This window comes from Aspergillus heteromorphus, assembly GCF_003184545.1.
Source record: "Aspergillus heteromorphus CBS 117.55 chromosome Unknown BO70scaffold_14, whole genome shotgun sequence".
In the NCBI taxonomy this organism is placed as follows: domain Eukaryota; kingdom Fungi; phylum Ascomycota; class Eurotiomycetes; order Eurotiales; family Aspergillaceae; genus Aspergillus; species Aspergillus heteromorphus.
Window position 1 is genome coordinate 87,989 of NW_020290419.1, and position 14,954 is coordinate 102,942.

Here is a 14,954-nt window from a genome sequence, read left to right on the forward strand (position 1 = left end):
TAATTGTAAAAGCCGACGGGTTCGAGTAAGTTTAATGACATTTCTGAATCCGCAAGACGCATCTTATCCAGCGTCTGCAGCGAGCCATCTGTGTCGCGCTCTGTCACTGTTCCATTTCGAGCTGTCGCATAGACCAAGCGCGGGTCAACGCAGACGCCTGTATCGCAACTTCCCTCCTTTTCCCAGCATAGGGATCTGGGATGTCCACAGATTTATCCAACAGCGATGGGGTAGTCGTCGACCGGATCTTCGCCTCCTACTCCAGTCTGATACAAGTTTTCCTGGCTAGCGCGCCTCTTATATCCTTCCAACCGTCTCTCCTGCGGCCTCTACTGGCGCAGAATCCGGCAGGGAATCCGGACGCATACTATATACACGGGTGAGCGATAAGACAGTCCTCAGATTCAAAGACCATCTTACCAGGATGCTGAGCTTCCGTGCGTTACGCGAGACCAGGACTTATCCCGGCCATCCCCACAGATAAAGAACGTCAGTCGCCCGGTTATCCTTGATGTCCCCATTCATGTCCGAGGCAGGCCCAGTAGAAAACATCGCACCTGACTCGTCCCTCGTAGTATATCTTCACCTTTCCAAGTCTTGCGTCATACGTGTTGAGTCACAAGGGGGGTTGGTTGCTCTCGTCTTCCTGGCAGGACGGACTGTATGTAACCTCATGATGCGTGATGCTTGTATAGTACACTGAGGAATCAAGAGGATGTTAGATTCAAGTTAGTCGGAGATCCAAAGCAGAATAAAGTAATAGAGACAGGAGAAGTTGGCTGTGTGGGGAAGAAACAGCTGGAATCACACGAAGAAAGCAAAACGTATCATTAGGTGTAGATTATAGATCAAAGGCAAGAAACTCCCCAAACTTGGTTCCTAGTTTTATTTTTCTTTTTATCCTGCCGAAAACTGTTTGGTTTTGTGCCACTCTGTCAACCAGGTTAGGAAGCTGGCTGGGTGGTCCGGATGGATGTTAGTAGTTCCTATGAATGCCTTACCGGTGGTAAAAGATAAATATCATGATATTGTGCCGCAAAAAAAAGTATGAAGGGTTGTGAATACAGTCATACAGTCAAAGCAAGGTGGTCAAGTACTGTGAGGGTGTGAGAGATATAATCCTTACTGGATTGAATTTTATTCCTTGAAATTAATTACTTCGCACCCCTTTCCTTTCCTTTCTTACTGGCAATGAAATAAACTAGCTGCAGAAATGGCATGATGGATGAAGCAATATAGTAGTAGTATTATATGCGATAGGAGTCGCGGCCAAAACAACGCAACGGACAATTAAAGCATTCTAATTTCCCCTCTACCGAGTCAATCCTTAGCAATGGTAAGTTGGATATTTCTTCCATCGTCCCAGCCACAGCGAGACATGCACCCCTCAATCAACATTCCACCTTCTTGGGTATCCAGACACCCTTTATAGTCGAGTGGTTTTGATTGACAGGTACGCAAAATCACCTTTCGAACGGTACTTCCCCAAGCCTTAGGGAAGACCAACCCATGCTAAACTGCTATGATAGAGCCTTCATCCGTTCCCGAGTCATCAGGGTCTTCCTCCATCCAACCAATCCCCAGAGCGTCGATAACATTTGCGACTTTTTCAAGTCTATACCCACTGTCAACATAGACAGCGCCCATAATGGCTTTCATCATGTTGGCTACGGCTTCCTCTATGGCCTTCTTGGACATGGGAACCCGGTCCTTGGGTATAAATCTATCCAGCTCCTTGGTGAATCCCACCCACCACAAGTTCGAGTCGCCGGCCTCTTCGAGGATCACATATTCCGTTAACCCTGCGCGAAAAATAATTAGTTATATACTCGACTAATACAGGAGGTATATATGCCGCGCAGGTAGGGGTAAACTTACCAGCACCCTCATTGTTATGAAATCCATCCTGACTAAGTATCATCTTCAGGGCAGAGTGCCCGAGATGAGCGAGATCCTGACTCCCATTAATAAGATATCTCCCATGCACTACCATCGCGGGTAGGAGTGCACGGGCCAATAGACCACGGTCTTTGAATTTGTATCTTATAATTTGCTCGATCAAGGGCGTTGCCGCCGCCGGACTGCGAAGCACGTTAGGGGGTGTCATGGTCCGATGGACAGGGGCTGTGGCTGAAGTGTTTATAATATCAACAAGAATAATAAGAGTAGAAGAACTGGGAAGGAAAATCGTGAGAGGTTTGAATAGGATTCTGGGATCTGAACGGCCACAAGAAAAGGAAAGGAAGGATAGAAAGGGAAGGGGAAAAAAAAGGGAGTGAGCCGGTCATGATGGTGCCTTCTATACCTAGTAACGCAGCCGGGTATGTCGTATACATTATTTCAAACGATTGCTCATCGACTTATGTCACTTTGACAGCTCGCCGCATCACTCAACCGTAGATTAGCGGTTAAGGACAAACTTGATGTAGGAAGGGAAACAATGCTGCCGAGATTTTCTGAATATACGCGGTAGCTGCTTAGCTTATATGCATATGCCTCGAGGCACTGCCGCGAAGACTAGGGATGTATATCTGTTTGTTTGAGTTGAAGTTCCAGTCCTTCGAAATCGCCACACACACCTAGGCATGGCGAGCGATATCACCAGTACTAGATGGCATAAGACATTCGTAAGTAATGATTATGATACTTCATACACGCGTGCCGCGTCTGTTATGTCAATATGACATGAATCGGCAAGCGGGCCTGAGTGATCTTGTAGCGTTCCGATGGCGTAAACCCACCCAGCGGAGGCAGATGGGCGATTTCACAAGGTTTCTTGGTACCTAGGGTTGAGGCTAAGGATGGAGCAAGAACTACTATCGATCCATCTACTTCCTTGCGATGAAGGAAGGGTTGTGCCTGACGACCTTGCCTAGTTTGGCAAAGTCCCCCCCCCTCTCTCTGCAGCGGGACGGAGACCAGACCCGCAACCTAAATCTAATCACCTGCTCTGTGTCAACGTTCCAACGTTGAGTCATGAGCAGAATGAACTAGAAATTCCTTGCCTTGCATGACACCAAGGAGAGAATCAGGTGCCCGCCACAAAGTTCAAGCACATTTCCTCGGTTACTACGGAGTTATCATGTAACAGATCAAAAAAAAAAAAAAAAAAAAACCACTCGACTAAAAAGGTGTCCAGCCAGACACCTATCTTACTACCTTGATAGGTATGATACTGAATGATATACATGGCTACTTGCCAGGGCAGTGAGAGGCGATGGCCTGGTTTTGGCCTCCTGCCGCAAGAACTCGTGGACACCACCTATAACTTAACTATTCCCCCCTTTCTGTAGCTAGAGAGAGGTGATGCTAACTAGGCTACGTACAGAAGGAAGAGGCGAACCCAGTCACCTGACCGGAGGGCTGCAGGGCTGCTGGTTGGCTTCGCTCTACACGCCTCTGGGCGACCTTGCCGGCCCCAGCACTTACGGAAAACAGATGTTCAAGGATGAGGCAGACGATTCACTGCCAAGGTATATTTCCTTCTAGAATGATTATAAAAAAGATTGTAGTAATACAGCCAAATCCTCAGAGATGTTTGCCCATAAGCAGAGACGTCAACGCCTCGCGGGTGCCATCTGAACTCCATGAACTCCGTGTGCTCCTGTGAGACTTCCCAAATTGACTGCGCCGTCCTTTACGCGCCGATTTCAAACCACTCAAGATTCGTTTCCGTCGTCCTGGCTTTTCGAGCAGGTCTATCGTCCACGCCAAGGTCAACAAGGACTCCCAGCTCCATTGGACTTTCCCAGCATCGGCGGCCGATGCGTCTACCTTAAAGAACCCCTCGCTAACAGCCAGCTGCAATGCCCTGCCCGTCGCATCGCGTAGTGGACGCGCCAAGGCTGGGTTGCACGCTAGAAGTCTGGCGAGAAGTCTCATCCGGAAGACCGTGGGGCGGCTCGATGCCTTCGAAGCCGACAGAGTCGGGGTCGAAATCAACCATAGAATCAAATGGAAATGCCGATAGATCTCCTCCGTCGAGAACGTCAAAGGCGAGCCCATCTTCAAGGACTGAAGAATCTGAGCCAGCGGGTGAATCAACGTTGAATAGGCGGTGGAAGTCGTCGTCAGAAAGAGGAGCTGCAACATCATCGGCAGCATGAGACTCAGCGTTTGACCCGAGGTCAAACAGGGAGAGGGCGCTTCCTTCTCCTTCCAGTCCAACGACTGACACTGCAGGTCGCACAACACCGCTGCAGGATGTTGTGTCAGGTCGGAGGACTCAGCCAGAGTGGAAGGCCTGAGGGTTGGGGAGTAATCGGTAAGAGATGGAGTCGGAAAGGGGATTCGTTCGAGGGGGATTTCATCACGTTCCTGTTTGAACAGAATCGGGGTGAGAGTGGGAGAGGCCGTGGCGGGAGAACCGGGCTTGGGAGTGTTTCCACGAGAGCTCCGGACCTCAGCGGATAGTTGAGCGATTTGTTGGTTCAGACGATTGTTCTCGGCTTCCATCTGGGTCAACCGCTGGAGGAGAAATTGGTTTTGTTGCTCCATCTGAATCTTCTCGTTCTCTAGCTTCTCCATTTCGAGCCTCTTGCGCTCGCGGGAGGTTTGCGCTGCTGCACGGTTGCGAAGTACACGTTCGATGCGACGTTGCTCCTTCTCATCCTCCGTTTTGGCCCGTTTCCTTTACATCTTTTGGTCAGCGCCATCTGGCTGTGTCGGACCATGACATAGAACATACCTTGGTGGCAGGTTGGTCTTGGGAACCGGCAACTCCTGGCCCCAGGACTTTCTCTTCTTCACAGGCCTCTTCTCATCGGATTTGCCATCGTCCGTCTTCATAGATGGGTCCTCTAATGAAGTGTCGGCCGGGGAGACTGTGAGCAAGGCAAGCTCCGGTGCCGGCGTACTGGCAAGGGAGTCAACTGGAGAGAATTCGCGTTCCATTTTTGCGAGCGTGATAGGATTGATGTTGGGAAGACAATCAAAACTAATCAACCAAGCAAGAGTCTATCTCCAGAGTGATGGAAGGGAAATAATGACAGGTGCGGTGCTGGTGGGGGACACAGCCGGTTCTGGAAGGGGCTCAATGGCGTTGGGTTGCCCGCGTCACAGCAACAGAGGCCACGGTGTCATAACGGTCAAAGCCGGAGGAGGGCCAGACTCTGGGTGATGTTTGGGTCGGGGGGGGGGGGGGGGGAGAGAAAGGACAAGTGTCCTCAAAAGGCCGGAGGACAATAAAAAGACGGGGAAAGGATGGGTGGATGGTGAGCTCCTGGTCTGTACGCCGTACCATGAGGAGGGGGTGAATGGCTCTTTAAAAGGCCAGCGTGGTCAGTTCAGGGCGGCCCCCTTTCAGCAAGGGGGCGGAGTCATCGTCGTCAGCCAAGTATTGAGACGGCCTGGTAACAATACCGGCTGATTACGTGGAATCCGCCCTTCCTGGGGCCCTGGAGGCTCTTGGGGCCACCAGGAATCCGACTCCTGGTAAAAACCGGTATCCGGACACCTGAAACCTACCGACAGCCCGTGGCTACTGTGGGTACCACCGATCCAAAGGAATTAAGGAGACCTCCCCTGTCTGGCCCCTTCACGCCGCCACGGTCCAAACTTCAGGCGTCTCACTCATCCATGGGTATCTCGATTGGATAGTTGAGGTCCTTTACTTGCGACACTCGTAACTGAAGTGGAACCAAACTAAGCCCCCCTCCCTATAGCCTGCCTCTCTCTTCCTTTCCGTCCGTTCCCGCCCCCCCGCCCCTTTTCCCCTTCTCATGTCTCAATAATAATAGTAACAGCGCTGTCCTGTCTATCTATCTGTACGGAGTACTCCGTACATCTATGCCATGCAGCATTATTTTTATCACTGAGTCTTAAGTTCATATCCGCTCAGCCTTCTTGAGCTTGAAGAACTGATACACAGCAGTAGGGACTCCACAGTACCTACAGCCTAACAGGCGTCATGCATATCTGCACCCCTATCTAGAGATACGGAGTACTATTCTCTCTCTTGTCTTTGTACGTGTTAGCAGCCTACTTAGGTCTAGACTTTCAAGAGTCATGTTAGAGTTCCTTATTGTACACCACTTTTAGAGCTAAATGGGAGTAAATTCTCCGACCTTCATCCAATTGATGATTTTCCATGATCCCTCGCCACTGAATATGGGGGTGTGCTTCGCAATTCTCATGGATCCAGGAATCATATTTGCGTGATTATTATTATTATAATTATTATAATTATTATAATTATTATCATTATTATCATGACTCCGTATCTTCAAGGTATCTCCATATCGCGCGGGTGGTCATCTTTCTCCACCGTGGCGCCATCCTTTCAACTTTAGCCGTCGGAACTCCCGGCCTTGCGATTGCGAATCTTTCTTATTGGGGTCTGGAACTATCCATAGAGGAGTACCCGCACTGTGTGGGAGGAATGTACTAGAATCCACCTGCCTTAACTACTCCGTACCTTCTCCGTAGTCCGTACGGAGTACAGACTACAACTATCTACGAAGTATGTACTACGGACTATGAAGACTTCAATCCTACTACTCCGGAGTTAGTTTATCTAGTTGACTATCTCTCCTTCTCATATTAATACTATTATTGATTGGAAGTTGATAAACGGCCACCCTCCCCCTTCCCCCCCCCCATATCGCCGTTTGGGATCTCGGGCAGCCTCACCGCCCACCTGATTAGGAGGGTGCCGGCAATACAACCCGCAAGGCCTTGGCACCTGGGGCAGGTCAGACCACTTCAGCGTCGTTTGATTAATTATTACCTCTTTTTGTGGTATAAGCAAAATTATAAATGTCGTCAACCGCGCGCATTCTGATGATCTGAACTCTCGATTGATCTTTATAACTTTACGGACCAATCGGATCGCTTCAATCCATAACCATGACCAGCAAAATAACGGGTATGTTACAGGGTAAGAAGGAACGATATCAACAATGGCCTCATGATGCCATCATGGAAGGACAGTAACGCAATTGCAAGGTGATTCCGATCGCAATGGAGATGCCGTGCAGTACTACACCATCTTATTGGTCGCCGGAGCTGGGCTCCTTCTCCGACAATCACCATCCACGCACTACTGGCCATCTAGAGGCTTTACATAGAATATTAACTAACTGGCTAGTGCTTACGAGAACTAGTAGGGCAATTTATCTCCGGTTGTACGGGCTTGGGGGGGGCATAAATACAGCCAGCATCTTTCTTTACGGCATGACTGCTATAATCAGTTCATCGGTGCTATCTAGTTGGTTCATAAGGTCGAGATTAGAAAACGTATATACATGCAGTAGCACAGATCAAGAAACGCAAGGGGGAGGTCATGGCCATAACATCGTATACCTTCGGTCCACCTCGCGGATGAACGAAGCCATTATTCTATGTCGTCAAGTTCGTCACTGCCCAAAGATCCGACGAAGGCTCTTTCCAAAAACTTCCTCCATATCCGATTCTTGGGCTTCTTCTTCTTCTTATCCTTCTTGCTCTTCTTCTTCCTGTTCTTCTTTTCAATGTCCAGGTCTTCCTCGTCACCCTCGATGGTTTCCGAGGCGTCACCATCAAGTGCGGCGTCCACCTCTTCAACCCAATTGTCAGTTTTACCCAACCGGTTCTTGGAGATCTGCTTAGCCAGCTTGAAGAAGCTGCGCACTGTGAGATCGTCCATGTTGTAAAACTTGGCGTCTTTGGTATCGTATTCAATCTCATACTTGAAAGCATCGTGCTTCAGGTCGCGGGCTTCGTCGCTTTCAGCGGAGTCGGCCTGAGCCAGCATTTCATGTTGTTTGGCCACCTTGGCATTGATCTCGGTGAGGTTAGCATAGTACTGGGTGTAACCGAGCCAGGTGAGCGCCTGGTTTGAGTATGCTGGTCCTGGAGGGGCAGAAGCCGAGGGAGGTTCCGGGATGTTAAAGTTGGGTTGCTTCTTCTTGTTCTTTCCTTTCTTCTCGCTCGACGGCTCATTCTCAGCACGTTTCTTGAAACTCGGGCTTGGAACATCATTCGTGGAATCGCTCCAGGTTGCCGTGGCTTCCAAGCCAGTAATGTTGTATTCAACCACCCGCAGAGTCGGGAAGAAGTTCGGTACAACACTAGGCGACACCAACGACACGCTGTATCGCTCGGCCCATGGACCACCAATCTTTTTGAGGAATCGCTTCTTCTTGGGCTTCGCACCTTTCGCACTTTTCATGTTCATATCCTCGTCGACCCATTCGTCCGCGAACAAGATGTCCCTCGATACACCCTTAGGCGGAGTCGGTAGGCTAGACCAGTCTTCCCGAAGACTGGAGAGATAGTCGAAGCGAGACTGAACAGAAATATCGCCATCCTCGTTATACAGATCGTTCTCCTCGAGCACGTCGGAAAATGCAGATGCACTGTCGCCAGCAATCTTCACCTTATGGCTATCCTGGAGCATGAAATGGTCGATGTTCATATGCCCATATGCACTACCGACCACAACATCCCGGAATCGATTGACAAACAGCGTATATTTCTGCCAGCAAGTCTCGTCCCAGCTTCGCTTGGAGCCTGACCTCGCCGGGGGGACATGCCCTATGATGATGGCTTTTAGATTACGCGCCCGCAGCAACTCCAACTGGACACGCAGCCACTCTATATGCTCATAGCCCGGCTCTGATTTTGCCGCACATCCATCGACTGCCGAATTGGAATCGAAGAAGTAAAGCGTGTTCAAGCTGATAACGGCCAGCGTATCGGGGATCACCTCAGACACAAACCATCCACCCTCCACAAAGCTATGGAGTTGGTGCTCTGGTATGAATTTGTGCCAAACCTCTTTGTACTGCTTCGTCCACCGGTTCGGGCCGTCCTTAAAGATATTGTGCGGCATAATGTCGTTATTTCCGAACGTCGGAACCACTGGGATCGAAACTCCGGAGGCGCCCTTCTTCACTTGGAAGGTATCGATGAATTTATCCGCAATGAACTCGTTCAAGGTAATTATCTCATTAGCCGTGCGAGGGTTCTTCTCGTCGTTGTCATGGCGGGCAGAGTCGCCAGTCCAAATAACGAAGTCGATTTTGTCTTTGAGGTTGTCTTCGATCCAGCGAAATGTTGCGTTGATGAGAGAATAGGGCGAGTCGCATTCCGTGCCTTCCGCGCCAAAGTACCCGGCTGAGCCATCACCTCTATGACACGCCCTCTCGTTCGTTGTCCCGGGTTCATAGTAAGGGTCTGGATGGAGATCTATGTAGATAAGAGATAAGATCAGCGTGGTCCTGACCCCCTGAATGCGCGCAGACTGAGGTGGCGAGGGATACCTGTTATGTGCAGAAAGCGCCCCGAAAGCGCGCGTGAGAACGAAGCCCCGATCTCTGATGGTTCGGATTGACCGGCACTCTGATGACTGTCACCCAGCGGCTGTTGCTCAAGAACGGGGAAGGCAGCCCCGGGAGTCCCGAGCAGGAAGACGGCCGAGAGTAGCTGGATAGGAAGCATCGGGAAAGCTGTGAGCAGAGACAAAGCCCCGACGATGGGGGAGACCAAAATCAAATTTGGCCAGCCGAGCCAGATAACCAGCACGCGGGAAAGCACGCGACCAAAAGGACGGAACACAGCAAGGCGAGGCCGAGGATAGCAGAAGATACGGTGCGATATCGGTGGGAGGCCTTCGATGAGATGGAGATGGAGATGGAGATTTTGTTTGGGGGATCGTCAACGTCACTGCCGCGCCTAATCGGGAATAACGCCAGGTAGCCTTGCGGGGCCCACTTGCAATTATTCTTAGCTTGGAGCGGAAAAACCGGCACGGAAGTGGTCGACGGGGTTTTGGCTGGCATTTAAATGTTGGCTGGTCTGGCACGTATTGCTGGGCATCTGACTCTTTTGGGGGGGGGAAGGGGGGGGGGGGGGGGGGGTCAATCAGATGTCTACATAGATACCAGAAGCGCAAGCGCACAGCGCGGCCGGTGACCCAGTCATGGGCTAATAATGTAAGGTACTGACTAGCAGCCTGTACCGTCGTCTGGACAGCCCACGTGCCGCCGCCCGACAATTGGGTTGAGCCTTGAGGAGCAGGACGGCCTTAGTCAGCCGCGTCCAGCCGTTGATAAACTCTCCACCGCCTGACCTCCGCGATCATCGATGGCCTTCACCATGTTGACGGGGTGACACCATCCCGCCGTCCATGGATTCGGATCAGTAAACCAAGATGGATGGGAAAAAAAATTAAAAAAAAAAGTGTGGATGTCGATGGATGATTCAATAGACTGACATCTATTACACTAAAGCTACCTATCGTCCAAACATAACCGAAGACCCGTAGAAGAAGGATCCCAACTCTCCAGAATCATGATAGCCGCCTTTTCAATCCCTGGAAAATAAAAAAAAGAACCCCAGAACTCCAATGAATTCACACAAAGCCATCGCCCCCCCACCACCATACAGACCCAAGATTCCCGGGGCAGACCGGCCCAGCAATGAAACACAAGCAAAGGAGAACGCAATATACATGAACATCCCATCTAGACCGCCGCCTCGACCGCCTGCTGGGCAGCCTCGTCGTTGGCCTCGTCGCCGGCCTCCTCCTCCGCCCAGGAGCCCCAGAGGGCACGCTTGCCACGGATCTTGAGGGGGCCGCCCACGGTCTCCGCCCGCTGCTCAACTTGGACAGCGTCCTTGGTGGCCAGCACGAGGACCTCGAAGAACATCTTGGTGGCATCCGCCTTGGACGCCTTCTTCTCCGGGAGCAGATCCTGGAACTTCACGCTCTTCTTCTGTTCCGCGGCGGATTCTCCGAGGCAGTCCCGGAGGATGTGGACCGCGTGCTTCGTCCCGATCGAGACCGGGCCGCTGTCGGGAACAACCGTCTCGTCCATGTCCTCCAAAGGTTGGCCTTCATCATCGCTCAGGCGCAGGGCGTGGTCTTCCTCATCGCCGGGAAACTCGATATCCGAGCGCTGGTGGAGGGTAGTGTCAAGTCCGACCCCTTCATCGATCGGCAGAATGGTTTCTTCTTCGCCCAGTTCCAGAGCGGGCGCGGTGGCCTCTTCGACGTCCATGTCGGCAATGCCACTGTCGCGCTTGCGCTTGAGTTCACCGGCCTTCCGGACAGTGTCGAATGAGAGCAAATCACGCAGTTCCGGAGCCCAGCCACGTCCTCGACCGCCTCCCAGCACGCTGGATACAAAGTCGCCGTTTTTCTGCATGTTCATAAGGGTCAACAGCACAGGATCCCGGGGAAGCCATGATGAGGGCCTCAGGATCCCAGAGAGGTCCAGATGCTGGTCTTTGAAGACCTTTTGCGTATAGTCAACTTGGTCGTCAAGATCCATGGTGATCACCTTGCGGCGCTTGGTACGTTGGGTCTGTTGGGCGGCAAGTGTATCGGCTTCCTCGGCCTCTTCGTCTTCCTGTTCCAGATGGGCCTCCTCTTCGGAGTCATAAAGCCCCTTGAGCTGATCCTCCGACATGTCGGTAAGAACGCTTTCGCGCTCAAGTCTGTCGTCGGCTTCGGCGTCGGCGTCGACTTCGGCACCGGCATCGGCATCAGCGTCGGGGGCAATTGTGTCGTCACCACCAAGATCCATAGCGTCATCATTCAGGAGAAGGTTGTCGTGTGGGCCGTCGTCGCCGAGATCCATCCTGTCCAGGGGCGCATCGTCTTCGCCAAGGTCAAGTTGCAGGTTATCGACGTCGTTGAACTTGCCGCCATCGCTAAAGAGATCCTCCTCCACGGGGCGGGGAGCAGGGGCATCTCGACCCACTTCCATACTGAAATCATGGCCGAGGGGCGTCTCATCTTCTCCCAAATCAAGGTCGACCAGGGTGTGATCCTCGAGGCGCGCGGGTTCCTGCGAGGCCGAGCGCCGCAGGCCGGTGTCCGGGAGAAGTTGAGTTCCGAATTCCATCGAGGACCCGGGCCGTTTGCCCTCCGGTTCCAGGTTAAGCGATTGCGGCAAAAGTAGCGAGGAGTCCAGGTTCATAAACAGGTCTGACTCAGTCAAGACATCGGGCAGCGTGATGCCACCTGGGGCAACGACCGTGGTCGTCAAGTCATTGTTGTTCGTAAGGCGAAAAGCCTACAAGTAATCATGTCAGCGATGGACGGCGCACACAAAGTCTTGGGGATAGTTACCATTTTGATCTTCATCAGCGCCTCGTTGCAGTCATCCAGCAGATAGCGCGCCTTGCGGCTGTAGATGCGAACCACACCCAGAAGCAGTTGGCCGCTCAGTCGCAACGCCATGGGTGCTTGTCCCTGATCGACGATAGCGCTGACGCTGCCTTCGATATCCGATTGCAGGATATGCGACTTGGAGAGCTTGCGCTCGAGGTTGGCCGACAGCCAGACGCGAGCCAGCGGCCCGGTCTTGGACAGCAAGGTCTCGGAGTAGAACATGGCGAGGTGATTAAGATCAAATCCAAAAGATGATGTAGAAGTAACTCAGTCCAAGAAGGAAGAGACGGGTTGACAACAACGCACCCAATGCGGTGGCTGTTGGTGGTGGTGGTGGTGGTGGCAGTCCCTGGCAACCAACGCTCGATGACGCGCCGGTAATATCCAGACAACAAAAGGATCAGCGACTGGTACGCCCCCCGACGGGCCTGTGGGAAGGCGAGTCCACACAGGCGAAGCGGTCAGAACACGGGTAGATTGGAGTGGCGGATCGCGTCGGTCGCGATCCAAAAATTAATACCAATAACAGATGGTTGGAGGGGAAACAGAAGACCAAAAAGGGATAGATAGAGAAGAGGGATGGAGGGGGGGGGAGAAAGATGGGAGGTTAAGGGGAGGGGGGGTTGGTTAGATGTGGGTGGAGGGAGGGAAACAAGACGGAGAGGGAAGAGGGAGAGAGTCGCGTCGACGACCAGCCACCGGGATTATTGACTAAAAGTTCAAGACGCTACGGAGTGCCTTAGCATGGAGTAACATGTATTATTACAGGATATTACACGATACAATGCCAGCTTCCTCTAAATTTATCAGAAGAGGCAAAAAGAACAGTAGATTCATCTTTCAAGAAGAATAAAGCCACAACATTGAAATTTTCGCTGTAGAAGGTATGATATAGTAAGAACTGTGTTATATCAATTAGAAAGAATTATTAAAAATTCTGTCCTTGTGGTGGAAGGTATTAAGAAGTTGCTTGGGGGAGTTAGTCAACTAGTTAGTTAGTATTGAATCCTTAATAAGCAGTAACTACTAGTTGTAAAATACTTTTAGATACATTGTCCGTCCACCCGGCACTTGGTTGGGCAGGCGGGAGGGGAGAGAAGCGACTCTGCGTCGGTTGCCCCGCGGCCATCAATAATCTACTGTGTAATCGAATCACCTGACTGGCACCTTCCCATTGTGGTTTAACCTTACCGTCTCAGGCAGTAAGGCCGTGAGCTAGTATGCTTCCGTTGGCGGTGAGGGTGCGGGCTTCCCTTTTATCAATCTCCTAAGGTACTCTGTGTTGATTACTGCTACTCCGTAAGGTACTTATTCGGTAACTACGTACTAGTATGTATTATTATTAATGTTCCATAGTTAACTAATCCTTTTTATATATACTGGCAGTGTCTTGAGTCCTGACTGAATATATAACACGGTCATCCCGCCTGATACCCCCTGTACATTATCATCATATTGGCCAAAACACTTGTCATAGTAATATCATATTCTTCCCTGCGTATCACAGAGGGCTCATATATATTTAGATATCTCTCTTAAGGCGCGACTCTCCATCCTAAACTCCGGAACAATCTGATTGGAAGACCGCGGTCTTTATGCGAGTAGACCAATCAGAGGTCTGGGATCTATACGAGGTGCAAAGGTGAGTCGGTCATGTTTGCTATCTGACCCTCCGCAACAGGATGGAACCTGGCGAGGGCGACACGCACTACCGAACGTAAACACCATACTCGCTTCACACCATATATAGTGATCCGGTTCGTTACGACTCCCGAAACAGGAGGGGTGCAGATTCCCGCGTTGTTGCGCGGTGAGACCAGCGTGCCTTCAGACAGCGAACTGGGCTACTCGCGCGGTGTTGCAGCGATCATCTTGGGCAATGGGTATGATGATTCCGACATCCAAATGCTGCGAAAAGCAGCAAAAGACATCAAGCCAATGCCTTGGCTGCAAGCCGATGGGTCGAAGCCGACTCCGCCACTTGGGCCTGAGTATGGGAAGGCGTTGGTGGAGAGGATTAAGAGCACGGTCAAGGAGTTGCAGGAGAAGGGGGCGATGGATGAGGATGCTGCCGTCTATTATTAATTCGGATCATGTGGGCGACCGAAAGAGAATCAATCGTGTGTAACTGCCAATCCCAAGGTTGTCAACGAGGACGTGTTCGCATAGCAGAGGCAAGATCGGACACCAGGGAGGCATGGTAGACAGATGAAGACAGGGTTCTCCGCAGGGGGAGTGGAGGAGGAGAAGGGCCCCGGGGGAGTAAAAAGCAAGACATTCTTCCACATTCCTGATACCATAGTCCAGACCCGTGGCGTCGGTTGATTACTCGCGCCCGAACCACCCGCCCGCCGTTCCAACCCGTCACATGGTCTGCCATATCGTTGGTGCCCACTCAGGGTAAGGAAGGAAGGGGGATCAGAGTTTCTACTGGACAGCCATCCATGACCCAATCACGACCTACCTCGACGGCTGTCCGGAGCGGGCAATTCTACCATATAATTTGATTTTGGATAACTGTATAGTGAACTCGTTTATAACTGGCAGGTAGTGCACTTTAGTGTCGGATAGGATAGGATAGAATAGAATAGAAGAAGCCCTAAGATATAGGCTTTATTCTAGAGAATACAGATAATGCAGGCAGGGACAGTATCAACTGCTCCAGCTTATATTACTAAGATTTATATCAGTCAAAACAGCAAAACCCCAGCCATATCCCGCTGAGTTCTTCTCTTCCCAGCTATCCCAAAGAGTCATCTCAAGTAAGAAAGTCTAGTCTGTCAGTCTGTCTGATAACAGTTTATATACTTTTCACCAATATCCCAACGACCAAGTCAGTGCTTCAAGCATATCA

The 14,954-nt window shown here is 51.2% G+C and overlaps 5 protein-coding genes across 5 annotated transcripts; 1 reads left to right on the forward strand and 4 right to left on the reverse strand.

Moving 5' to 3' along the window:
• Positions 1-1,244: 1,244 nt before the first annotated feature.
• BO70DRAFT_44758 (uncharacterized protein) lies at positions 1,245-2,370 on the reverse strand. Its single transcript, XM_025548456.1, has 2 exons — positions 1,879-2,370; positions 1,245-1,802 (listed from the first exon to the last, which is right to left on the reverse strand). The coding sequence occupies exons 1-2, from the start codon at positions 2,105-2,107 to the stop codon at positions 1,513-1,515; spliced, it is 519 nt and encodes a 172-aa protein (XP_025398806.1). The 5' UTR covers positions 2,108-2,370; the 3' UTR covers positions 1,245-1,512.
• Positions 2,371-3,250: 880 nt separating this feature from the next.
• On the reverse strand, positions 3,251-5,143 carry hacA (transcription factor HAC1). Its single transcript, XM_025540318.1, has 2 exons — positions 4,688-5,143; positions 3,251-4,630 (listed from the first exon to the last, which is right to left on the reverse strand). The coding sequence occupies exons 1-2, from the start codon at positions 4,891-4,893 to the stop codon at positions 3,529-3,531; spliced, it is 1,308 nt and encodes a 435-aa protein (XP_025398807.1). The 5' UTR covers positions 4,894-5,143; the 3' UTR covers positions 3,251-3,528.
• Positions 5,144-7,333: 2,190 nt separating this feature from the next.
• On the reverse strand, positions 7,334-9,783 carry BO70DRAFT_337257 (endopolyphosphatase; the record flags this gene model as incomplete). Its single annotated transcript, XM_025541146.1, has 3 exons — positions 9,243-9,783; positions 7,535-9,168; positions 7,334-7,492 (listed from the first exon to the last, which is right to left on the reverse strand). Exons 1-3 carry the CDS (start codon positions 9,418-9,420, stop codon positions 7,334-7,336), a joined length of 1,971 nt encoding a protein of 656 aa, XP_025398808.1. The 5' UTR covers positions 9,421-9,783.
• Positions 9,784-10,193: 410 nt separating this feature from the next.
• Positions 10,194-12,712, reverse strand: BO70DRAFT_379963 (kleisin alpha). Its single transcript, XM_025545387.1, has 2 exons — positions 12,059-12,712; positions 10,194-12,002 (listed from the first exon to the last, which is right to left on the reverse strand). Exons 1-2 carry the CDS (start codon positions 12,320-12,322, stop codon positions 10,446-10,448), a joined length of 1,821 nt encoding a protein of 606 aa, XP_025398809.1. The 5' UTR covers positions 12,323-12,712; the 3' UTR covers positions 10,194-10,445.
• Positions 12,713-13,561: 849 nt separating this feature from the next.
• On the forward strand, positions 13,562-14,185 carry BO70DRAFT_429543 (uncharacterized protein; the record flags this gene model as incomplete). The annotated part of the gene is made up of 2 exons (XM_025548076.1): positions 13,562-13,742; positions 13,798-14,185. Exons 1-2 carry the CDS (start codon positions 13,696-13,698, stop codon positions 14,183-14,185), a joined length of 435 nt encoding a protein of 144 aa, XP_025398810.1. The 5' UTR covers positions 13,562-13,695.
• Between the last annotated feature and the right edge of the window lie 769 nt (positions 14,186-14,954).

Bases quoted from the DNA above. Each gene is read 5' to 3' on its own strand.
- BO70DRAFT_44758 (XM_025548456.1), bottom strand. From the start codon at position 2,107: ATGACACCCCCTAACGTGCTTCGCAGTCCGGCGGCGGCAACGCCCTTG. The intron at 1,803-1,878 runs GTAAGTTTACCC...TTTTTCGCGCAG, and splicing joins TCATAACAATGAGGGTGCTG to GGTTAACGGAATATGTGATC.
- hacA (XM_025540318.1), bottom strand. From the start codon at position 4,893: ATGGAACGCGAATTCTCTCCAGTTGACTCCCTTGCCAGTACGCCGGCA. The intron at 4,631-4,687 runs GTATGTTCTATG...AAAGATGTAAAG, and splicing joins AAGACCAACCTGCCACCAAG to GAAACGGGCCAAAACGGAGG.
- BO70DRAFT_379963 (XM_025545387.1), bottom strand. From the start codon at position 12,322: ATGTTCTACTCCGAGACCTTGCTGTCCAAGACCGGGCCGCTGGCTCGC. The intron at 12,003-12,058 runs GTAACTATCCCC...GATTACTTGTAG, and splicing joins CGCTGATGAAGATCAAAATG to GCTTTTCGCCTTACGAACAA.